Source organism: Cavia porcellus, unplaced genomic scaffold (genome assembly GCF_034190915.1).
Source record: "Cavia porcellus strain 051 isolate PalLab524CR breed Dunkin Hartley unplaced genomic scaffold, mCavPor4.1 scaffold_15, whole genome shotgun sequence".
NCBI classification, from domain to species: Eukaryota; Metazoa; Chordata; class Mammalia; order Rodentia; family Caviidae; genus Cavia; species Cavia porcellus.
In genome coordinates this window covers 7055474-7080615 of record NW_026947498.1, presented here as the reverse complement: position 1 = coordinate 7080615, position 25142 = coordinate 7055474, and the positions used below count along the sequence as shown (strand labels likewise).

Genomic DNA, 25142 nt, shown 5'->3' with positions numbered 1-25142 from the left:
CCCGCCCGAGAGGGGGATGTGTGGCTGGAGTCGCCACCGCGCCCTGCTCCCGCAGGACTGCTCGGGCCCAGAAAGTCCTCCGCTGGAGTCAAACTGTGGTAGAGTGTCAGTTTCTCTCACTCACCTCACCACAAGTCAGTGCACGCCTCCCTGCCATTCGCAGATTGCCGTTCTCAGAGCTTCTGTGTGTCTCTCTCCTTGCCGAGCCACTGTAGAGGCAGCCAGCCGCCGCGCGGCGGGAAACCCAAATCGTGGCTTACAATGGCGCGGGGTCCAGCCTCCACACTGAGGCTTTTCTGTTCCTGTTTTAGCACCAGGACTGCATTCCAAGTTGGTTTCTCTCAGCCCAGTTCGTTCCTGAGTCAGCAGAGCATATCTCCACCTGCTTATGTCTCCTTAGTCCGCACCATTCCTGGATTCTGAGCCGAGTCTTTCAGAGAGCCTCCGGTAGTTGCTGTTATCTGTCCGCCATGTTCTCCCGGAACAACTCCATCATCATTTAATCTACATTTTATGATGAGTGTCAGTAATTCAGTATGTTTTGGTGCATTCTTATGGGTTGGTTAGTATTGGGTTATCATTATTTTGGTACTCAGTACCCTTTATGTCTCTGAGAAAACCTTTTCAAGTTGTTTTTTCCTGAATCTCCATTATTGTAAAAGTGATTCCTTGCTTATTTTGGCGCCAAATGTTCTAGGATCATCTTCTACTTCCCCTGTCTTAGCCAGATGTAGAGCTCTTATTTTATGTGGTAATAGTGAAGTGTTTCTCTTTACAGACACTGGGAGAAAAATGCTGTTTCGTTTGAGTGAGGGTTGATTTACTGGGATGAAATCAATTGCGTGCACACACACACACATACATACACTCTCTTTCTCTATTACTTTTTTTCATTTTATTTTTTACTTTTACCTTTTGTCTTTTTGAGACAGAGTTTCACTGTGCAGTTCAGGATGACTTTCAACTTCCTTTGTAGCCTAGAGTGGCCTCAGCTCCTAGCAGTCCTCTTGCCTTACCCTCCCGAGTACTGGGATTATATACAGGTGTGTGCTACAACACCTGGCCTGAATGTAATTTCAAATTGTTTATTTTTAAGTAATTTTATGGAACTATATTTCATATATAACAAAACCCAACATTTGTAAGTACAACTTAGATAGATTTTGACAAATATTAATCATGTAATAACCATCGCTGAAATAAAGATACAAAACATTTACATTCCCCTGATGTTCCTGGACCCATGTAGAGCCAGTCTTCCCTCTCCCTAGTCCTTCGTGACTACTGTTCTGTTTCCTGTCGCTTTAATCTTATTTTGTAAGGGATTTTTGTATGGAGTAGTCTCTCGTTTCATTTAATGTGCTTCTGTCTAACAGCAGTCAACTGCAGTTGAGGAATACTAAATGGCAAATTCCAGAATTAAACAACAAGTTTCAAATTATATGACATTCTGAGTGGCATGATAAATTTTGTGTTACCTTGCCTAGCACATGAATCGCTTGGTCTGGTATGTCTGTGCTGTGTACAGTAACCAGCTCTTACCCTCTTGGGAGCCCTGATAGTGAATCCATTGTTCAAGTACTGCAGTGCTGTGTTCAGGCAACTCTTAATGTACTCACCCGTAGCCCTGTCATTGCGCTGGGTCTGAGTGTTTCCCAAACTGAATTCACCCTGCTGCGGCAGGTTCGCTGACTCCTGTCATAGAGCAGGTATTTTCCAGGATGCGTCAGAAAGATGTGTGAGTAAGACCTGCTACAGTAGTGGCGAACCTGTGGCACGCATACCGCAGCCAGCGGTTTGCTATCACCAGTAGCTCTGGAAAGGTTCACCATCACTGTCTGTTAGCTAAAGGCGAGAGTATAGGACACACTCAGGAGAGTAGAGTAGTGTGTGTGCTCAGAGAAAGGAGGTGCAGTATAGTTTAGAACTAGGCACATTGAATGCTTTTCTTGAGGTGGTGAAAAGCTAAGGAGAAGTGTGCATGTGTGTGCATGTGCGTCCTGCAAACACCTGTTTGCGGGCGTTTGTGATCAGCCTGTTCATAGGCATGATCTTTGGTTTTGGGACAGATGATGTAGACATTCCTTGATTTGCTCAGCCTGATGTTTTCTTTCTTAACTGAGCCAGTTTACTGCCTTGAGGCAGTGAGTCTGGTGCTGGGAGGAAGAGAGGGTGTGCAGGAAACCCAGCCAAGGGCCAGCAACGCTGGGCGGGGTGCTGGGGTGACCCCACCACACCGAGAGTTGCCATCTTCTACAAAGTAGTTTTTCCTCATGACACCCCCAACTCCTTTCTACCTTTTATTTCTTCTTCCTCAGCCCCAAAGTGCAAGATTAGTGATGCTAGCAACTCATGTGTGCCAGGGAGAAGCTGGAATGCCTTTTCTTTGAGTGAAAAAGTGAAAGTTCTGTGTTTGATAAGGAAAGAAAAGTACAGTATGCTGAAGTTGCTGAAATCAGTGACAAGACTGAATCTTCTTCCTGTGAAATTGTGAGGATGCGAAAACAAATGTGTGCTGGTCTTGCCATTGCATCTGAAATTGTGAGTTAAGCCACAGGCCAGGTGCTGAAGGGGACACCTGTATCCCAGCACTGTGGGAGGCTGCAGCAGGAAGAGCTCTGTGCGAGGCCAGCCTGGCCTGCAGATAGATAAGAGCTGAAGCCTACACTGTATAGCGAGACCATGTCTCAAAACACAGACACAAATTATAGCCCCGGAGGGCAGTAGGGCTTTGGGATAGAAAGGGTGTTAGATCTGTGCCATAGATGGTTTGGGGGTGTGACATAGTTTCTGTAATGTTAGGTACCATCTGGGGTTTTCACACCCACGGTGGGGGTCTTGGAAGATGTCCAGTGTGGATAAAGAGGGCTTGCTGTGGATGGGATGCTTCAGCTCGTAGACTTGGGGCCTGGCTCCTTTCGTTTGGCACGGTGGGCTAGAAGATCCTTCTTATTGCCACTTGTGTGTGGGTTATGCTGCGTTGTTACTGGGCAGTGTTGTCCATGCATTGATGGTCGGAGACTTCTGCCTTGTTTCTGGTGGGAGTTGTGAGATTTGAGCGATCCGACCATAATGTTGAATTTTTTTCCTTATTATTCCCTTCAGTTCCATTAATTTTTTCTTTCTGTATTTCAAAGCTGTTTTCATTAGGTGTATACGCATTTTGGGCTATTCTCTTGATGAATTCTTTTTTTTTTTTTTTTTAACCAATTATGTAGGAAGGTTTTTCAGAGAAGACAATGACTCTGTCTTCCCAGAAGGAAAAAGCTCCATTTGCTTTATGAGGCAGATAGCAGCCCCAAACCACAGATAGGCAGGGGCCTACGCAGGCCTCAGCTCTCTTGATGAATTCTTTATCATTATGAAATGTGTGTGTGTCCCTGGAAAATTTTTTGAAGATTATTTTGTTTCATATTAGTGTAACTAATCCTACTTTTTAAAAACAATTGTGTTGATGTGGTGTGTCTTTTTAAATCTTTTTCCTCTACTTGTGTCTTTCAGTTTATGCAGGATTTTGTAAAGATATCCAATCTGATATAATTGGAATGTGTAGACCATTTACATTAAATATTGCTAACATGATTGAATGTCATCAGTTTTTCTTGGTTCATTTCTTGAGTGATTAAAAATTTAACAATTTTTTAAGATGAAGGTAATGTGAACTATGACTATACTTTTGTAGATTCCATATCAGTTTTCAGGGTAAAATGAAGACTGTATGAGTAAAACAAGGATATGTGTACATATATATCTATAAACACTTGGGTAGCCAGATGGAAGTGTTTTCCCCATAGTGTTCTATGAGTTTGATTTTTGGGGTTGCTCACCGTGGTGGCCAGCAGTGCTTTACACACCTTCTAATATTCCATTTAAGAGGCGAGGAAAAGGGGTAGGTGGGGCTTGAATTTATCGAGCCTGTGTTCCAAACACATGTATCTTATGGGCTGAGACTTTATAAGGGCTTTTTGCATGAAAATAGTCTAATGTGTTTCTGAAACATATTTCCAAACCCACTACCTTATATGCTTTTTCTCATCAGCAGTTATCTTGAACTTGTTACAAGTATTTCTGAAAGGGATTATTTGAAAAATGAATTCTGTGCTTGAGCAAAGAAGTATGGGTACCAGCTCTGTTACAAAGCTAACTAGGAAGCTGGGCGTGGTGATGTACCCTTGTAATTCCAGCACTCAGGAGGCTGAGGCAGGAAGATTGTTGTGAATTTGAGAACAGCCTGGGTTACAAAGTGAATTCAAGGCCAGTTTGAACTGCATAGTGAGACCCTGTCTCAGAAAGACCAAACAAACAAGCAAAAACTAGAAGTCACACTCAGTGGAGGGTGATGAGGGACTACTTCAAACCTGCACGCACTCTCTGAGGATGCCTTGGTAGAGGGGCGCTGCGGTTGTCATTTGTTGAAGGCCTAAAGTACCCCATCCACTCCTTTTCCTTAAGCTAGCAGAGAAGACGGTAGTATCAATGCTTTCCTCCACATGGAAACCACCTCCAGTGGCTGAGTTGCAGGGGAGGCTGGCAGTGAGGCGGGTACAACACTTCCTACGGACAGGTTTCTGTGGAACTTAGTGCTTTCCAGGTGGGTTTGTTAGCTTTGAGTTTTTAATTGGCTAGGAATGTGTAGATGACCGTTTTAGTTGTGTGATCTCTGAAAACAGGAGCTCAGACAATTGTGAATATGTTTTACTTCATCAGTGCTCATGTAGGTCAGGCAAGCACTCCACGCCTGAGCCACGTCCCCAGCTCTGTCAGCGGGCTTTTAATAGGAGTCTTGTGAAGCCTGGCTTTCTTTTTCCTTCTCATCTATGTTGTCACTGCACATTCATGAATTGAATTCGTAGGTGATGGAGAAGTCATTGAGCAAGTCATAAGCCTCCAGACCAACGATCCCAGCGAGGGAAGCCCGGAGGCCAGCATCCTTGATGGAATGATAAGGCAGCTGCAGCAGCAGCAGGACCAGAGGATGGGGGCAGAGCAGGATGCCGCGCCTGGTGGACTTGCGCATGGGGAGGAGACGCCGCGCAGAGGTAACCGCCCTGTGGCCGCGGTGGGGCAGTGTGTTAGACTTAGAGTGTGTGGAGTTGTTGGCGGCTGTGTGCATTGTGAAAACCCTGAAGCCGTGTAGCTGTCCAACCTAAGCGGCCTTTGAGTAGGGTTGTTGCTTGCGAGGTGATATAATAAGTGGGTATTTGGTTTTCCAGTTCTGTGGGAAGATGATGAAACCTTTTTTGCTTTATTTAAAAATAGAGTTATTTACAAAAATGTTTAATGGGAACACGTAACAAAGTAACTTTTGTTTATTTTCATTACTGGCCAGGCAAATACTGAGCTACATCCCCTAACCCTCTCTTACATTTGGAGACAGGGTCTCACTAAGTTTCCCAGGCTGACCTTAAACTTGGGATACTCCTGCCATCGCCTAATGAGTAGTTGGGATTATTGGCATGTGCCTATTAAACAAAGTGTCTTTTAAAGGAAAACTGTAGCTTTCTCATTTTTAACCTTTATAATTCTTTAAAAACTGAGTTGAGACTAATTTTTCTTACTGAGTCAGCATTTGGAAGTCAGTTGAAAACAACTCAGGACACTTTTTCCCAGAGTATCATTTCATATCCTCAAAGAACAGCGTTCACTCTCTTATATTACACAGCACAGTACCTGTACTCAGCAGGTCTTGCTCTTACAATACTGCTCTTGTTTATAGTTCTCCTTTCACTTTTCCCCCAGTGTTGTCTTCCATCCTGACTTTTTTTAAAATTCAGAATTAGTCACGCATTTTTTATTGCATTTAGATATGCCTTTTTTTTTTTTTTTTGTCTTTTACCTTTTTATCGATATTGGGGATCGAACTTGTGACTGCCTGCTTGCAAGGCAGGCGCTTATGCCGCTGAGCTAAATCCCCAGCCCCGATACGCCTTTTCTTGACGTCCAAAAAGTTCCCTCATAGCCAGACAGCTTGAAAGGCTCACAGGTTCCCCCATTTCCTTGCTAATGGATTCAGGTTGAGCAGTGCAGGGCGCGTTTGCTGAGCAGTGGGTGCTGGGTCCTCTGCATGCCGGAGGCGCGGAGTATGTGTAGGTGCATTCTTCTGTTCCTTGCTCTTGTTCTTTGATAGTGTGTGCTAGGAATTTTTCCATGTCAGTTTACATAGCTTTCTCTTTCTCTTTTTTTTTTTTTTTATTTTTTTTTTTATAACTACAAGCATTTACTTTGTTCCTTATATTTTCCTGTTACAAGAAATGTCATGGTTAATAAACCTTGTGTCTGTTTTCATTATTGGAGAATAACATCATGACATGGGCAGTGACATTTAGTTTTAAATTTAAGTTAATATATTATTTTTGGATTTTTGAGACAAGGCCTTGCTGTGTCTTTCAGATTGGGCTTGAACTCAGTATGTAGCTCAGGATGGCCTCTATCTTACTGCAGCCCTCCTGCCTCAGTCTCCTGAGTGCTGAGATCATAAGTGTGTGCCACCATCCCTGGCTGGCTTTTAAATGTAGAATTTATTTGCTTTGTCATTCAAAAAGTATTCAACATCACTGTCTTACTTTGTTTAATTCTGATTTTTTTGTGGGTGCTGGGCATTGAGCCTAAGGCCTCCTTTATTCAAGTTAGGGAGGTGCTGTCCACTAGCTACTTCTCCAGTGCAGAGCGTTTCTGCGTGGATGCAGTAGGGCGGTGTGCAGTGGTGTGGAGCACAGACCCGCGCAGGGTTGGGAGACAGAGGTGGTGTGTGCAGGCGTTGTGTTCATTCCTGCGGCCAGGGGAGCTGGCATAGCTGGAATAGGACCTGATCGGTTCTGCTGGGTCTGTGGACTCATCGCAGCAGGGACCACTCTCTTCACCTTGAGTCCTAAGAAAATGAGCAGTGGCTGCCAGTTCTGGGTGGTCACCTTGCCTGACAGCAGCCTCTGGGCTCAGAGCTTTGCTGTCACTGTGTTGCCTCCTCACCTGTCTGTCCAGCTCTGTCCCAGGCTCCTGTTCCGTATGTGTGAGGTGGTAATGTCTGCATGGGCAGCTGTTCTGTGGCTCAGTTTAGCGCCCGAGGGTCACAGTTAGTGCTGTTTTTATAATTCTGTCAAAAAGCTGCCTCGATTTAAGGCATCTGTGTTCAGTGGTAATTTCCCAAAAACTGCAAATTTGCAGAAGGCAGTTTTTGGGAATGCAAAACTTGTATACACTGCATAGTTTCAAAAAGTCTACAGGGAGAGGTGGAAATTAAGGGTTTTTTTTTTTCCTTTTCTTTGTTGAGACAGGGTCTCACTGCAATTTAGGCTGGCCTTCAATTTACTATGTAGCCCAGATTGGTCTTGAACTCTGGGTGCTCCTCCTGCTTCAGCCTTCTTTCTGCATGCTGAGATTACAAACGTGCAGCACTGCACCCATCTCCAAATCAAGTTCTAATAGTAAAATGTTCAGTATTCTACTTTTTGATCTTAATCATGTCAAGACTTTTCTTGTAGTTTTTTTCAGTAGGTCTTTGTATGTGTTTGTTTTTGTTGTGTAGGAGGAAAGTGTACTTGTTAAATGTGTACTCATTGGAAATTAGCTTGGAATCATTTTCAATCATTGTTCCCTAGGCTTTAGAAGAGTAAGTTTAGACATCCAGTCCCCTCCAAATATTGGTTTGCGTCGTAGTGGACAAGTTGAAGGTGTCCGCCAGATGCACCAGAATGCTCCGCGGAGTCAGATTGCGACGGAACGGGACCTGCAGGCTTGGAAGCGCAGAGTGGTTGTACCAGAGGTACCACTAGGCATATTTAGGTTTGTTTTAGGGTACTTATTTACATTGTGTCTGTCTGTGAAAATATATTCATATGGTTACTTACAAATCTTTATTCCATTAGTTGTGTACAATTGTATGTACTTTTAGCAGTAGGTGGGAATCTGAAATGTGATTTATTAAAATCAAAATTATTCTCTGATGTTTTTTACATAGGTAAGTATTTTCATATTTACCAAATATTTTCATAGCCAATTTTATTTCATCTACACTTCTGTGTTTTTCCTTTTAGCATTTTTATTTTTATAAATGTTTTGCAGTGCTGAGGATTGATCCAAATGCTCTCTACCCCTGAGCTATATTCCTGCTCTTTCTAATTTTATTTTGAAATAATCTTGGGAAGATGCTTAGGTTGGCTTCCAACTTGAGATCCTCCTGTCTCAGTCTCTTTCCAAGTAGCTGGGATTACTGATCTGTATCACCACAGTCAGCTTTTTATCAGGGCTATTTTGAAAGAAATTCCAGACATAGTGTTGTTTTGTCTGTGAGCACTTCATTATATGTTTTTAAAAGATAAAGAATTGTCTTAAAGTACGATTTTGGTGCCATTACCATAACTTAAAGAAACTTGGTATAATTAAATAGCTACTTACTGTTTAAAGTCCTGACATTCAGCTTATTTCTGATGGTCTTTGTTAATTACTCTTTGGACAAGAAAAGTCTATTTGAGACTCCTTGGTTCTTTTGAATTGATTGTGGCAGTATTTCATAGCATCTTTGCAATTGGCCATGGTTATAGTTCATCTTGTTACTATTTTTTATTTTTGGTATGGGGAATCGAACTCAGGACCTCATACTTGCCAGGCAGTCACTGTGCTGCTGAGGTATATCCCTGGCTATACATTTTTTGACTTGGAGGTAGAATCAGTCTTTTGTTTCAAACAGTCTTATTTTCTTTTAATGAGAGAAGATATTTTGTAATTATAATCTAGGCAGTAGACATCTTGCTGTTTTGTGATGCTGAATTTTTGAACTGGAAAGGAGGCAGTAAATAGTTTTTTTTGGAGACAGGGTCTTGCTGTGTTCTGGGTTGGCCTTGAACTCATAATCTTTCTGGCCTCAGCATCCCAAATACTGGGATTTTAGGCATGTGCCACTATGGCCAATTTACAAATATGTTTTTATATTGTTAAAGAAAATGTTTCAGTGTTTGATCATGCTTGTTGTATTCTGATCACTAGTAGCTTGAAGATAATTTTGAGGTGCGTTTTTTTCGTGTGTTTAGCCAAAAGCGATTGAACAAGTAACATCAGGGTACTTAGTGCTTCATAGTGAATTTGAGAGTTTCCTAGTCACACAATAATTTAATGAAAAGCAGACTCTTGAATTTTGATGAAAAATGCTAAAAGTCACTAACATGTACATAGTATGCTGTAATTAAGCCTTAGGTTTCTAAATTTCATGGTCATTAGACCCAACAGGAATACTTTTATTAAAACCAAAGAAAGTAAATGAGTACAGGAGTGAAAAACCTTAAGAACTCAAAAGAATTGTTCTGTAAACCCACAATTATTTATTCTGTTACCCACAGCAGGGCTGGAAAGAGAGTTTGAGGCTGGAGTCAGGTTTTCCCAGTTAGTCAGGGAGGGAGGACCCTGTGTTTCTGGTTTGTGTTTTAGAGCTTGGCTTCTAGATGTTAAGTTCACCTCGAGCCCAGTATTGCTGGTGAAACTCTACCTGTCACATCCCAGTGTCTCGAATAGATTGAGACTGAGGCCAGAAGAAAGAAGATGAGCAGAAGGCAGAAAGGGCATTTAAGGAGAACTTCCCTGCACCAGCTGCATGGCAGGCACATTTGCTCATAATGCTTAGCAAGATATTGTCATTTGACCAAATTAATGAGGAGGCTAAGTAATACAGTTTCTGTATGGGACAGCAAAGAACTTAGGTAAAAATTGAGATTCTATGGAAACAAAGAAAACTGGATTTGGCTGGCTGCCAAAGTTCATTTGGCAGACAGGAAAAAGAGCCTAGCTCTCTCTCACATTGTATTCTAAAATAAAGCTTATGTTGGATTTCTTCGGTGGGATGCAGTATTGGGTGTTGACCCAGGCCCTTAGACTTGCTCTGTGGGCCTACCACTCTACCACTGAGCTACATCTCTGGTCTTCACTTTAGATTTTATAAAAGAGGCACTGTGTGAAATAGAAGTGGTGGCACCCTTAGCAGCAGAGCAGTCTACGCATTGGAAGCGATGTTGAATTTTATATAACTCTTTATTAGGTTTCATTTGATAAGGATCAGAAAAATTTAAAAATTTACTTTCTGTGTGCATTATAAAAACTGTAGGTAATAGATAAAAGTGTGAAGATGAACAACCCTGTTGGGCAGAGCTCTGAGAACATAATGTTGCTTCCAGTAGAGGTAACTCTCTGGGCTCAGGGTTCAGGCAGGTTGTCTGTCTTGACTGAACAGTGGTAGAAATTCTACTTATTCTAAAAGAAAGAGCATATGACATAGGGCTCTGTGTTCTTTCACACTATCACTTTTCCCATCTGACTGCTTTTCCCATCATTAGAAGTGGAGTTACACACAGTTCAAGATGATCTGCTTGAACCCTGCAGGGTTTCTGTGCCTTACTGGTTGAGATGAATTGTGTACAGTGTCTGTCCAGATGGAGAAGCACACAGGATGGGCAGGAGTGTTGTTGGTTGCCAGGAGAGGCCCTCATTACACAGCTGCTTCAGTACACCTAAAAGTGGTGAAGGGACAGCTGGGACGGAAGGCTGGCATTTGAGAAATCCCGGGGTGAGGAGTGGGCGTAAGAGAATGTGAGTGTGGGCTGCATGTGCCTCTCGGGAAGCCAGTGTCCATCCGCAGTGCATTTGTCCTTTTGCTGTACAGACCGCGGCCAGAACACCAGTCTTCAGTCTGAGCTCCCTTAGAATGTTCAAAACGCAGCGCCGCATGTTTCCAGTGATGTTAGATTGGAGAGGAGGGCCTTCCATGGTTTTCACAGCAAAGAAAGACTATGTGTGTTTTCATGTGGCATGTTCCTTGCTTTGAAATGGGGCGTGGCAGAACCTTCTTTCTGTTGTATCACGTGAATAGAATTCACACGATTAGAAAGGCTAGTAACACTGCTAGTCTTGTTTTCTATAAACTATAAAACATAATTTTTGAATAAGTTTGAAGAGAACTCTTGATTTTTTTCTTATGGAAGAAAATTATAATCTTGGAAAATTGTGGGTGCATTTTGAGTGGTACAGGAGCTCCCTTTCGAATTGGTCCTAGGAGGGTTAATCAGAACACAGATGACTGTTTCTGTGTTAAATACGAAAAATCAGATTTCTTATTCCTGAGACATTATACTCATAGTACCTTTTAATAAACTTGTGTATTAATTAAATGTTATATAAACTTAAGATTCTTAGACTCATAATGACTTACTTTTGCTCTATATTAATTTGGTAGATCATAACTGGATATTAAATTTTTTAGGAGGTTGGAAGACTTTCGAATAGAAAAAGGTGAAGAGGAAAGAAATCTTTACATAGTAGGAAGAAAAAAGAAGACTCTTCAGCTCTCACAAAAGGTAAATTCTTTTTCCTTAGGAATGAGCAAATTAGAAATTAAACTGAAATTGAGTTTTCTTTTTGATTTATAAGAGTTTTCTTTTTTATTTATTCTGTTGAAGTACAGTGTTTCTTTTGTAAGGTGTTCTGTTTGTGTTTAAACACTAAGAATCAGCCATCATATAACTGTTAGGAAAGAGCAGTTGGAAAATGTGAGGTCAGATGCCTCGGGCCTGGTGGTGTTCTGGGACTCTGGGAAGGCCTGTGTCCTGGCCATCCGGGCTGAGGAGGGGAGCCCTCTCAGCACACTGTGAGCACCAGTGGGTGTGCCCTGTTCCTGCTCCATTCTTTCTTTGCCAAGTTGGTTAGCTTTGTCTGTTTCTGAAGTTTTTAAATGATGCATTGAAAAAAAATCTTGGACGTTAAAATGATTTGTAGCTATCCAGAACTCTGCTCTACTGGCTAAAATCTTGTGTACTATATAATCTGTTTAGGTTTTCTCATGTACCACAGAATCTTCATTAAGATTGTGTTCATTAAAATACTCAGTGTGCACAGAATCAAAGTTCAAAAAAAAGTTAGTGAAAAACGGTAATGATTTTCTAAAATCTTTATTTATTTATTAATTTTTTGAGACAGGGTCTCACTTGTAGTTCAGGCTGACTTTGAACTTCCTGTGTAGCCCAGGCTGGTCTTGAGGCGATCCTCCTGCCTCTGAGTAATGGGATTAGGGGCACGTACCACCACGACCAGCTGATTTTTCTTTATTTTGAAGTGACAGTGAGAGAGGTGGCCTGTTCAAACATTGGTTTCTGGGTTTCCACGTGGCCCTGTTTGAGATTGATTTTTTTGTGCTTTGTATATGATTTGAATTTTGAGAGTTAGGTAGTTTAAATTAATTTTAAAGTGATTCAGGCTGGAAATGTAGTAGTTCAGGTTGCTGTGTAGTTCAAGTGGCCTTAAACTCAGGGCCTCCTGAGGGCCGCCTGCTAGCTCAGCCTCCTGAGTACTGGGATTATAGGCACGAGCCATCACATGCAGCTCATGAAATTAATTTTTTAATTTCATTTTTGCTGAAAAACTTTCGAATTTTTTTTTCAATATTTGACTGCATTGCTCTTAGGTATCTATAAATATTTTATACTTGGTTTGATAAATTATAATTTATGTAGCCAAATGAACTACATTAAATTGTTTAGATAATTGTTATTTATTTATTTGGGGTTTTTTTTTTTTTTTTTTTGTCTTTTTGAGACAGAATTTCACTATGCAGTTATGAGTGGTTTTGAATTTTCAGTGAGCCACCTGCCTCAGCTTCCTGAGTGCTAGGATTATAAACATGTACCACCACGCCTGGCAAATTACATGAATTTACTCAGCAAAAGGTTATGAAATTAAGTATGAAAACTTTCTCCTTTTTGAGATAGGGTCTCTTTGTGTAGTTGAGGCTGGCCTTGAATTTAGTATATAGTCCAGGCTGGCCTCAAACTTGTGATGATCCTCTTGCTTTGGCCTGAGTGCTAAGTTTACAGGTGTGTGCTACCATGATTGGCTAAATTTAACACTTTTAAATTTAGCTTCTTAAAAACTTTTAGTCATTTTTAGCCAAGTGTGATAGCACATGCCTCTATAATCCCACCACTTTTCTTTTCTTTTTTTTTGGTCCCTGGGATGGAACCCATGACCTCACACTTGCCAGGCAGGTGCTTATACTGCTGAGCTAAATCCTTGGCCCTTCTACCACTTGAGCGAGGGAAGAGGGTCACAAATTCAAACCCAGTTTGAGAACTTCACAACATCCTGTCACAAAATAAAAATTGAAAATCTTAGAGAATATAATTTAATGCAAAGGCTCTGGGTTCAGCCCACACTTACACACCCCATCCCTTGCCTTTACTTTTTAGTCATTTAAACCCTGTATTGAGGAAGGTACTTCAGGCTTCTCTTTAAAGCAGATGTTTAAAGCAGATATGGAGGATATAAATGAGTCTGTGAAGTTGAAGTTACGTGAGGGACAGCTGGGAGAAGTCTGGTTTCTTCTAGGGTGCTGGAAAGATTGGGGAAGTGCTGATATAAATTAAATCATAATGCATGTAATTGTTTTTGTCTGGCTTTGATTATCGAGCCTCATGAGACTATGTCATTACAGGATGCTTCTGTTAATTTGTTTTCCTTGTGTAGTAAGTAGATTGCTGTTTGATTAGCCCTTTGAATGGCAGCTGGCTGCTTTTCACATTTGACTGTTAAGAATAATAACTGTTCAGTGTTTTTTGTGTCTTTTAGTATCTGTGTGTATGTTTATTTTGGGAATAAAATTGTTAGGTCATGACGTTAGCCACAACAGTGCCCATGCTGCTACCTATGTGTGACAAAAATCTCAGCATATTTTTCTTTCTTTTCTCTTTCTTTCTTCTTTACTTGGGGGGGCAGGTACTGTTCAAACTCAGGACCTTGCCTGTGCCAGGCAGATGCTGTTCTTCTGAGCTGTATCTACAGCACATTTTACTGTGTCTATTTGTGCTGTAAATTTCTGCTTTTTATATGCTTTGAAAGTATATTATTTGGTGTATATACATATAGGATTTTCCATTTTGTTACTTGAATTGTCTTTATATTTTATGGTAGCAGTAGTGCAGTGACAAAGAAAGACCAAAATGGCACCCAGGATTTAGAAGTAGATTTATTTATATAGATGGGCACTGATTGGGATCATTCCCAAAATATCAAGCCCTGATCTCTGGTGGACTGGGCTTATGTTGGATAAGGAAGCAGAAAGTATGAGGTAGAATGGCTTTTCAATGGGGGATTGATATTTCTAAGAGACAGGAGCAACCAGAACTGCAGCTGAAACTGTTACCTGGGTGGTTAACAGGCTGAAGTATACTGGTGGCGGTGGTGTTTCTGTTACAGCCCCCTCCCCACCTTTTGGTTGCTTCAGTAAATCTTCGCTGGCCATATTGCATGTGATCTGAGATAAGGCCCAACTAGAAGTAACATTGGGGCCATCAGTGGGCCAAGGATGGGCCCTAGCCACAAGGTCTCTTAAGACTGAAAATCCCCACTAGGAGTTTGTGTTTCCCTTATTATAGGCTCTCTCCCCCAGTTGGCTTTGACCAGAGAATGAAGGGTCCATCTGATCTAGAAGAGTATCCAGTGTGCCTCGGGTGTTTGTCAAGTCTTCTGTCATTTGAAAGGACTTAGGTTATTGTTTAGTTTCTTGGGGCAGTCATCCATAAAACTAAGGCAAAAGTACCATTCAGTATCCAAGTACATAGGTACGCTGAAATGAAAGCAAGGACTAGGGTAAACAGCCTGAAAAGGCACAAAAATCAAAGAGAATAGATACGGAGCAGTCCTGTGAAGGAGGTCCTTAGGCTTCAGCTATGTGTGGACTGGTTAGCATCTGGAGTAACCAGAAGACAGGCTTTGAGTGTGTCATGTCTTTCGAGTGAGCTGTCTGGCACAGGTAAATTCTTCAGCAGTTGTTTATTGCGTTCTTTTAACTCTGGGATGGCTAATGTAAGGCTGCATTTCTCAAACTTTAAGAGCTATAGAGGTAATTAATATGCACCTGGTTATATGTGTGTGTGCAGGAGTGTCTACAGGTGTAGCTAGTCTTTTAGCTAAACTTTTATGGAGCTAGTTACAACCTATTTCTGTAGGGTTATGTTTTCTTTTCTCAAGCTTTTTTCTGTTTTTAGAGCTTGTGGACTGTACGCTGCATGTGATTTCTGTTTAGTTACCTTTGCTACAAATGTGGACCCACTGTTGCTGCCAGTGTCAAGGGTAGGCCATACATATCTAGGGGTGATTATTTTTTTTTTTTCCTCTTCACAGCAGCACCCTACAAACTTTTATTGCCCTCTCAGTTTGGGCAGGGAATGTCTCAAGTCAGCCTGAATGATTGTGGATGAGCATCCAGTCTATCTGTATGTACGAGTGGAGGTCAGGGCTGATGACACAGATGCTGAAGCCTGAGCTGGCTGTAGGGATACAGGTGCCAGCACTGTGGCTTTAGCTTATAGAACATAAGGTGTGGGCACGTCTGGCTCTGATTAAAAATTTTTCTGGCTGGAGTTGATGTTGCAGTTAATCAGATCCCTGCATGGGGCATAGGAGTGGAGGTTTGGTGTCAGTGGTGGCAAGTATCTAAATGGCGGCAGGAAGCAGGAGAGCTTTGGCCAAAATAACTTTGTTCAAAGTGACCACGCATATCTAGCCAGTTGGACTTTATTCCTCACAGACTTGCTTTCATCTGTAAATAGGGTGTACTCAGCATCTGTCAGGGGGTCCATTTTTAAGTCTGGTTGGCCAGTACAGCATGCGGCACCTGGACAGCTTGGTCTCAGCCTAAGGTGAGCTTGTCAGCTTTCTTGATCAGAACAGCAGTGGCTGTTAGAGCATAAATGCAAAGTGGGGAGGCAGCCCTAACAATTGGATCCAAGTAGTTATGCATATAGGCCACTGGGCACTCTAAGGGGCTCACAGGCTGAGTAAGGATCGTTGCTTTTGTGAACTCAAGGATCCAGATTCTATAGAAGCCAGCTGCTCCAAGAAATTTGCAGTATTTTTTTCTTGCAATCAGTTTCTGCCAGATATTGTAGCAGAACTTTGGTGCCCTTCCAGCAGGCACTTGGGTGTCATTAATCAGAAATGCAGTGATGTTTGTTGGGAAACCAGCAAGGCCAGTTGTGAGGGCTTCTCCAAAGAGGTGCCAGGTTTTGAAGTTCTGAGAAATTGAGTCTAGGTCATTTGACTCTTTTAAGTCCAGAATTGGGGTCTTGGTGAAGAGGGGCTGGATGACAGGAGCCAACTGAAGGCAAAAGACCGGTATTCTGTAGGTCCAGGCGGGTGCACCAGCAGGCTGTGGGTGGCAGAAGACTGAGGCAATGCGTGTGGAGGGCAGTTATGGCGGCATTGGCAGCTCGGAGATCTTAAACTGACTTTACAGGGAGGAGAGGTATGTTTTAGCAGTTTGACTATGTATAGACATTTTACAGTTTTGAAGCCCTATTTTTTTCTTGGGGGACCAATGACAGACTTGGAAGGGAGAGAGAAACAGCCTGTCCTACAGAGAGAGTGATGGGAAATTGGCTAAATGTGTTGTTAGGACCTCCCGCAAAATAGTAGGAGAGTTCCCAAACCCTTGTGGCAGTTAAGGCGCTGATGTTTGGCTGGGAGCTTGTTTGTGCTTCTTGTGACATCTCACACCAGAGGAGGTTGCAGTGTTGCATGGTTGATGGCCAGGCCTGGAGGTGAGTCTTTGGCTCACTGCCCTGGGAGGAGAGTTTTTAGAACTTCGAGATTGTGGTTGTCTGTTTCAGGCTGAGGCAGGTGTCATCTTCCTCTCGGGGAAGTGCAGGGGTGAGTGAGAGGGAGGCTGACTGGGTTGGTGCAAATGAGACACTTGCTTCTCACTTGAAGAGATCTCTTCCCAGAAGTGGTGTAGGGAGATGTCCTCCTAGGACATTTGTGCCTGGCAGAAGGGGCCAGAGGCAGAAGTCCCAGTTGCCCCCAGTGGTGGTAACTTTTTGATAGGGGTTCTTTTGAAGGCAGAGAATACTATTCCATTGTCTACCAGGAAAGTCATAGATTGTCTTTCAGTAATCCAGGTTGAAGCTTTTGAGAGCCCCTATCTTTTTACATCTGAAGGGTCATTTGTTTTTTAACGTCTGTAGTCCTCGTATCAGGCTTTTGGGTAACAGTGGTAACTTTTGGGATACTGGTGGACTTTATGTTTCCTGTCTTTGCTGTCTTTGATAAGTACTCCACAGGGTTGTTTCTAGGTGCGGTGACCTTTGAGAAAGGCCAGATAGCACCATCGTCCAAGGGCTGACAGTCGAATTTTCCCTCAGTCAGGATGTGGAATTGAGAAGGAATTGCTGACAGTCATGGCTGGTGAGCATTAGATGACTCCATCTGGTTAGGATAGGAAGCAGAAGGCTCAGGAGGGAGGACTCTGTGGCTGAATGCCGGCAGCGACTACCTGGAATGGTTCACTTGGTTGGAAATAGATGAGCTGGGAGCAGGAAGTGAAAAGCTGAGGGTGTGTAGCAACTGCTGTGGCTGACGAGAGTGCCACAGCAGAATTCTCAGGAAGGATGGGCCGCCTTTTTTTCCTTTTTTCTCTTAGACATGCAAGGAATGGTTTGTTTCATTGTTAACTCTGTAAAAGCCCTTTTTCCTACAGTCAAGGACTGTGGCTTTTGACTGATTAGTTCCCACTTCTGACTTGGTGTGTGTTTGTTGTGTACCTTTTAATAGTGGTGCAGTAGACAAAGGGTGAGAGTCCCTCAGAGAGAGACCATTCAGATGCCTTCCTGGCTGTGCCCCTTGTGGGGATTTAGGTGCAGTTTAGCTAAGGAAGGTGTGTGGCCTCTGTTGTACTATATGTCCAATCTCCATTAAAGCTCAGGCAAGAGTGCTTTCCAGTCTTGGTGCCCAGACGGTGCAGCCTGAGGCTTGTGTTGTCCACTTCACTCACTCACACATTCATTCAGCAGGCACTGGGTTAAACTTCCCAACCCTCTTCTCTTGAGGGTGGTCCTGACTAATGAGAGTTGATTAGACTCCCCTTCAGCTCCAACTGAGCCAGACTGATGGGCAGACTAAGGAATCAGGCCAGGCAGGCAGGGAGACTGTCTTCTTTCTTTTGGGATCTGATGTGAGCCACTGGAGTGGGGAATCAGGAATCCTCCTCCAGACCTCTGAAAGGACTTGAAATCTCGATGGTGCACCTCTCCATCAGGACCTGTTACATCTATGAGGGCCTTGACAAGTGGCCGAAGAGGTCAGCACAGTCAGTCCTCCTGGCCAGTGCACCAAATGCTGCAGCAAACAGAAACACCAAGGAGACACTCAGGATCTGGAGGCAAATTTATTTACATTGAGAGGCATTGATAAAAATCATTCTCAAAATACCAGGCCCTAATCTCTGGTGGTCTGAGGCTTATATTGGATGAGGAAGAAAGTACAAAGGCAGGATGGCTTGTCAGTAGGGGTTTAGTTTATACAGTGTGCACCATAGTGACCAGCTGTGCATCACAGTGACCAGCTGTGTCTAAGAAATAGAGGCCTCTGGAACTGCTACTGACACTGTCCCCTGGATAACTAAGACATTGAAGTGTACCGACTGGGGGCGGGGGCATTTTCTGCTGCAAAGGAACTGTGCTAGCTTCCTTTGATCAGTAGGCCCATAGTACTACATATGTTCCCATCTTTTACTTTCTTTACCTTTTCTCTTAAATGTATATTAAATGCTTTCTGTTGATTCCTTTTTGTTTCCTTTGCTGCTTTTCCTGTGAACAGATTTTTTTCCTGACCTATATTCCAGTACGTTGTTTTTAATTGTACATAATCTGCTGTTAAACCTATTGAATTTTTAATTTTAGTTACTATATTTTTTATTTCTGAGTTTCCATTTGGTCCTTGTGTAACAGTTCTCAGTTTTCTGCTAAAATTTTTATTCCTACTTATTTTATTTAGTTACTTTTGGTACTGGGGGTTGAACTCATGATCTCGCCAGGCAGGTGCTTGTGCCGATGAGCTAAATCCCTGGCTCTTCATGGTTATTTTAAAAACAGGGGTCTGGTAATTTTATTATTTTAAAATCTTACTTCTTTTTGGGTCAATTTCTATTTATGTTAGTTCTTCTTAATTTTTACACTCTTTTTTTTTTTCTCCCATCTTTTTTTGGTATAATGTTAAAATGTTACTGATTTAAAGTGTAGGAAGTCTTTTTTGTCCCAGTGAGAGGAGTGCAGTTCTTCATAAAATATTAAAATCAGTAATTTTCTTTGGCTGATTTTGCAAGATGATTCTGTTTTGATAAAAATGTACATAAGTAATACCATCAGAATTGAAAAGTACTATTATCAGTTCGTCCAAAGACTCGAAATAGGAAAATGATCATGGTTGTTGAGGACTGTTTCAGATAGTGATGTGTACTGTTGGATGTAGCTAGTGGTGCATTCATAAAGGTCATATACTGTGTCCTAGTCCTGGATATAAATTCATTTTTCCCTTCGGAGAGTTACTTTCTTGTTTGTGTTGAGACAACGTCTTGCTATGTACTCCAGGCTGGACTTGGACTCATTGTGTATATAGCCTAGGCTGGCCTCAAACTTGAAATGATGCCCTTGCCTCAGCCTCCTGAGTTCTGGGGATACAGGGGTTGTGGCTACCACACCTGGCCTAAGAGTTAAATTTTTTTTTTTTTAAAACTAGGGATCAAACTCAAGATCTTGTGCTTGCCAGGCAGGCATTTGTGCCACTAAGCTAAACTCCGTGCCCCCAGAGTTAATATATATATTTTTTTATTCTTTTTTTTAAAAGTGGTACCAGGGATCGAACTCATGACCTCATGCATGCCAGGCAGGTGCTGATGCCGCTGAGCTAAATCCCCAGCCCTAGAGTTAATATTTTTTAAAGTGACTTTCTTTTTGAGTTATTGTTACTTTACCCTACTCACAGTAACCTGGTTAACTTAGAATATGCTTTTCACAAATGCTGAGCCAGGGTGGCTTTTCCCATGTCTTTCAAAGACACTGTAAGTGGAAATATCAGCTAGAGTGTGGTGGCTCACACTTAGAATCCCATCCCTCAGGAAACTGAAGCAGCAGTATGGTTCATGCCACCAGGGCAGCATAGTGAAACTCTTTGTCTCGGGCTTCCAAAAAAGTAGAAGTACTAAACTCAGATTAACAGCATGGAGCAGAAAACTTAATAGAATGCCCGTTTCATTGCTGTCGTTCTTATTTGAGTGTTGAATGTATCCACGTTTGTGTTTCAGTTGGATTCAATGGCGTTGGTGTCACAGTCTAGGCAGAGGCCATGTAGACGTAAATACCCAGCTTACCAGAGGAGGAGTGCTGGCCGTCGTGTGTTATCTTCTGGAAATGAGTCTTCATGTTCTGTAAGACAGGTACGTGGAGTAACTGTAAAAAAGAAAGGAATCCTAGGTGGATTTGTCATAATTCTTTGAATCTGTCCCAAATTTATGTGAAAATAAAGTATTTCCCTAAAATTGAAATGAAATTTCACGATGGAGGTTTGAGAGTGGGAGTGAGGGCTTGCTGTATTGCTTAGCCTGGCCTTATGTGATCCTCCTGCCTCAGTTTTCTCGAGTAGCCGGGACTTGGGACACAGGTTGCCACATCACCAGTTTTTTTTTTTTTTTTTTTTGGTACTAGGGATCCAATGAACTAAATCCCTGGCCCTCACATCTCCAATTTATTGAGACAACTTTGTTGAGCTACTTACACACCACATGCGTAATCTAGTGGTTTCAGGGTATGACAGAATTGTATCATCATCATCAGTATTTAATTGTTAAATGTTCTTATCACCCCCAAAGAAACCCTGTACACTTTATAGTCATTTCCCATTTCCTCCGTCTCCCCAAACCCTTAGCACCCGTAGTCTTCTTTCTGAACATCTGCTTATTCTAGACGATACAAAGGAAATCAGATCACTTTTGTGACTGATTTCTCTTATGTAGCATTATGTTTTAAAGGCTGTATGTAGCATTCATCAGTGCTTTTCTCCTGCTGGTGTTTAATTGCATGGAAATTTATCACACGTGTTTATCCATTTATCAGTTGAGGTTTTATTTGTATTCTATTTTTAGGCTGTTATAAATAATGCTACTTACCAACATTGATGTTCAAGTGTGTGTGTGTGTGTGTGTTTGTGTACATATATATACACATACTCTCTTCCATGGCTCTTCCATGGCAACTCTGTTGGACTTTGGAGGATCAGCTAGCCAAACTTTCCAAAGAGGCTGTATTGTGCATTTCCACCAACAATGTTTCAGTTTCTCCTCATCCTCACATTTGTTATTGTCTTAGTTACTTTTTCCTTGCTGGGACAAAATACCTGACACCCACAAGTTAAAGAAGGTGAATTTTATTTTGGTTCCCAGTCTGTAGAGGTTTCAGTCTATAACCAGCCAGATCCAAAGCAGGGCGGCATGGCAGAGGGGTATCGCCGAGGAAAACAGTTCATAGCAGGCAGGTGGGCAGCCCCAAACTTTCCTTCTTTTTTTATTCCATCCAGGCTGAAGCCTTTTGCTTTGCTGCCAGCCACATCCAGGGTGGGGCTACACTGTTCGGCTACTCCATCATCCACACCTAGAACTGTGCTAAGCCAGTCTGGGATAATTCAGTTGCCTCCACCTATGAGCACGTGATGCCCTCACAGTTTCCTGTCCTTTTTATTTAAGCTGTTACCATAGTGCAGTGGTGGAAAACCATGGCATGCTTGCTGCAGCAGGGTGTTTGTGTCAGTAAAAGCTCTAAAAGTTTCATCATCACTGTCCGAGGGAGTGCCAAAGGCCATTTTGTGGTTTCAATTTGTGTTTCTGTAATGCTTAATAGTGTTGAACATATTTTCATGTGCTTATTTAATATTCGTCTATTTTTGGAGAAATATCTATTCAAATCTATAGTCCAATACTGAATTTGGATTTTTGTCTGTTTATTGTAACAGAGTTCTTTATTCTAGGTATAAGTCCTTGATCTTATACATGGCTTACAAGTATTTTCTGCCATTCTGTGGGTAATCTTTTGACTTTTTTGATAGTGTCCTGAGCCTAAAAGTTTAAATTTTGATGAAGTAAAATCTAGTTTTTGGGGTTTTTTTGTCATTTATACTTTTACTCTTGTTACTAAGAAGTCTTTGTGTTCCTTGTTCACTTGACTTTTAATGATCGTAAGATACTGATCTTCATTTTGGGAAACCAGTATTTTTGGAAATAGTTAATATTGAACATGAGAATGTTAGTACTTTCTGACTCAGTAACATTTTGAGGAGTGAATTGCTCTGTGTGGCTGAATAGCTCACTTTCTTCTTCCCTTGTAAGGCAGTGGGTTGGTGGTTAACTATGGGTTAGCACGCACGTTCCTGTTCATAGGCACCTTTCTTAGCCTCTGTGTGCCCATGCCTCTGTCACAGCAGGTCCCACCACAGTGACTCTTGAGAGGGTAGTGTAGTAAGCACACAGTGTGAAACATACCCTATGCATGCACATTTATCCCTGCTGTCTGTGCCTGTTACTATCACTTCACCTTGACTACTCCAAGTTTGATCTGGAACCATGGAGTTTAAGCCTTTTCTTTTTGTACTTCCTGTTCATAAGGAGAAAAACCTATCTCCTTAAAGTACTTCCCATAAAATACTACTTGTGCAGTTCTAGCATATGTAGAATTCCGATCAAATCTGCTTGTCCTTATCTCCAGGGTAAAGATAATCTGGCATGCATATATATTTATTATTAATTTTCTTTTCTTCTTTTTTTTTTCCTTTCTTTTAGACAGGGTCTTGCTGTGAGCCCACACTGACCTCAAACTGGTGACAGGCCTGTCTCAACCTCTAAAGTGCTTGGATGACAGGCATGTGCCACTATGCCTGATGGGCTGTTCTCTTCTTCCTACTATCAAAAGTAGTTCTGAAGTAATTCTAGGTTCCATGCAAATTGCTTGAAAAGTATAAAGTACAATTCCTGTGCACAGCTTCCCCATTGCTGACAACTGGAGTTAGTGTGGTGCGTTTGCTGTGGCTGGTAAGCCATGTCAGTAACATTAATATTAACTGAGTTCCATAGTTTGTGTTAGGGGTCACTTTTGGTATTGTTTGGTCTTGTGAGTTTTGTCAAGATGTTAAATTACTTAAAAAAATGTTTTTGCTATATAGTCTCGCTAAGTAGTTCAGGCCAGCCTTGGACTTAAGACGCTCTGCCTCGGCCTCTTCTGGGTGTTGGAGTTGAAGTGTGTGAATACTTTCACTGCCTTAAAAATGCTCACTGCTACCCTTCTCTATCCCTTTATCCCTCTGGGTGTCTGCTAACTGTGCTATTTTATAGACAGGGTCTTGCTGTGAGCACACACTGGCCTCAAACTGGTGACAGGCCTGTCTCAAACTGGTGACAGGACACTGCAGTTTTTACTTGCCAGAAATGTCCTAGTTAGAATACAGTGTGTGATCTTTCCAGATGGCCTTCTCATGGAGAAATATGAATTTAAAGTTCTTCCATGTCTTTTTGTAGGGTGGTAACTTACTTGTTATCACTGCATAATATTCCATTCCATGGATGTAGTGCAGTTTGTTCATGCATTTACCTAGAGAGGGCATCTTAATTGCTTCCCAGTCCTGGTAATTAGTATATAGTTCCATAGTCAAACGGAACTTCAGGTACAGAGAATCCTCTTTATGTTCCGCCCTCCACATCAGTCCCCTGCTGGGGCCGGGCTGTGCTAGAATGGGGCATCTGTTGGCATTAGGGAACCTTGTCCTGCTGATCACTATCGCCTGTATGTACTGTATCCGTGCCCCCCTGTGCAGCCTGTAGTCTGGACAGAGGTATGTGACGTGTTCACCACGATGGGACCATGGGGAGTAGTTTCCCAGCCCCTGCTGTGCTCTGTGCTCCACCCATTTGTTCCTGTCTGCTCTCATTCTCTGAAGATTACAGATCTTCTTACTTTCTCAATGGCATTTTCTGAATGTCATGTGGCTGGGATGATACAACACGTAGTCTTTTCAGACAGACTCTTCCATTTAGTAATGTGCATTTCTGTGTCTTTGATGTCTTCATAGCTTCATAGCTGGTTTCTTGGTAGCACGTTTTACTGTTGAATTGCCTGGATGTAGCAGTTCTTCCCTTTACCTAATAAAAGATACCTTGGTTGCTTCCCATTTTGGCAGTTAAGAATAAAGTTGGTAAACATCTGTGTCCTGACTTTTGTATGGATATAATCTTGCAGCTCTTTTGGGTATATATTGAAGACTGTGATCACTGGATCCTGTGATAAGCCTCTGTTTAAGTTTGAAGGAAATTGCCAGATTGTCCTCTAAAGTGCTGTCTCATTTTCATTTCCAGTGGCCATCACCAGTGTTCATGTTGACCCACATTCTTGTTAAGATGTCAGTTCTTTACAGCATCAGAAGTCCTGATTTAAATCCCAGCAAGTTATTTTTGTGGATTTCCAAAGTTATTTTTAGACTGTTTGTAGAAGAAAAAGACCCAGAATAACTTACATAACACTGAAGAACAAAGTAAATGGACTCAACACTAACTGGCATTAGTAGTTACTAAAAATCTGCAGTTTTTGAGACAGTGATTTTGATGAAAAAATAGATAAATAGATCAGTGAAACAAGTTACAAAATCCAGAAACAGATCAGCACAAATGTACCCAAGTGAACGTTGGCAAAGTAGCAAAGATAACTCTTGACAAAGCCTAGTCTTTGTGACCAATCTGGGCATTATTGGGTATCTGCTTTCAGAGAAACCAATCTCTGTATTCAAAAGGACAGAACTACTGGGATAGGGGAAAGGAAAAAGGAAGAAAGGAAAAGATCATATGTGTGTTGGTAAACATATGTAAATTTATGTATGTATGTGTACAGTAGATATAGCTATACTACAAATCTCTTAGTACATCAAAAAGAACAATTTGTGCTGTCATATTTTGATTGAACATTTTTGTATCTAGATTTTGTAACCTGAACAAGCAGTTCTGAGATAACAGTGTGCAATATATTAACTGCTGTTAATTTCCTACTTTTTTTTGTTTCTTTTTTGAAATTCAGTATCATGTCAATCTTTTTTTTATGTTTTGCTTTTTAAAATTAAAAAAAGCAAACCAATCTCCACACCAACCTTCATAAACAGTAACTCCAGATGATTTGGAAACAATATAAATTTACAGTGCAACTGGGTAACTTCTAGGTGGTAACTAAGCTGTAAGATCTGTGTGTTTTGCATATATTAATGACTTTTAGATAAAAGACTTTGTATTAAAAATATAAAAACAGCAATAAGGAAAC

At 41.7% G+C, this 25142-nt stretch overlaps 1 protein-coding gene across 3 annotated transcripts in view; it reads left to right on the top strand.

Annotated features, from left to right (window-relative positions):
- Brwd1 (bromodomain and WD repeat domain containing 1) overlaps positions 1 to 25142 on the top strand; it is a 146558-nt gene that overhangs the window by 70353 nt on the left and 51063 nt on the right. For all 3 annotated transcript variants that reach the window (XM_063224524.1, XM_063224525.1, XM_063224523.1), the window contains exons 18-21: positions 4854 to 5039; positions 7596 to 7779; positions 11240 to 11333; positions 20105 to 20236. In XM_063224524.1, the coding sequence (XP_063080594.1) occupies positions 4854 to 5039; positions 7596 to 7779; positions 11240 to 11333; positions 20105 to 20236 (596 nt within the window). The remainder of the gene's footprint in view (positions 1 to 4853; positions 5040 to 7595; positions 7780 to 11239; positions 11334 to 20104; positions 20237 to 25142) is intronic.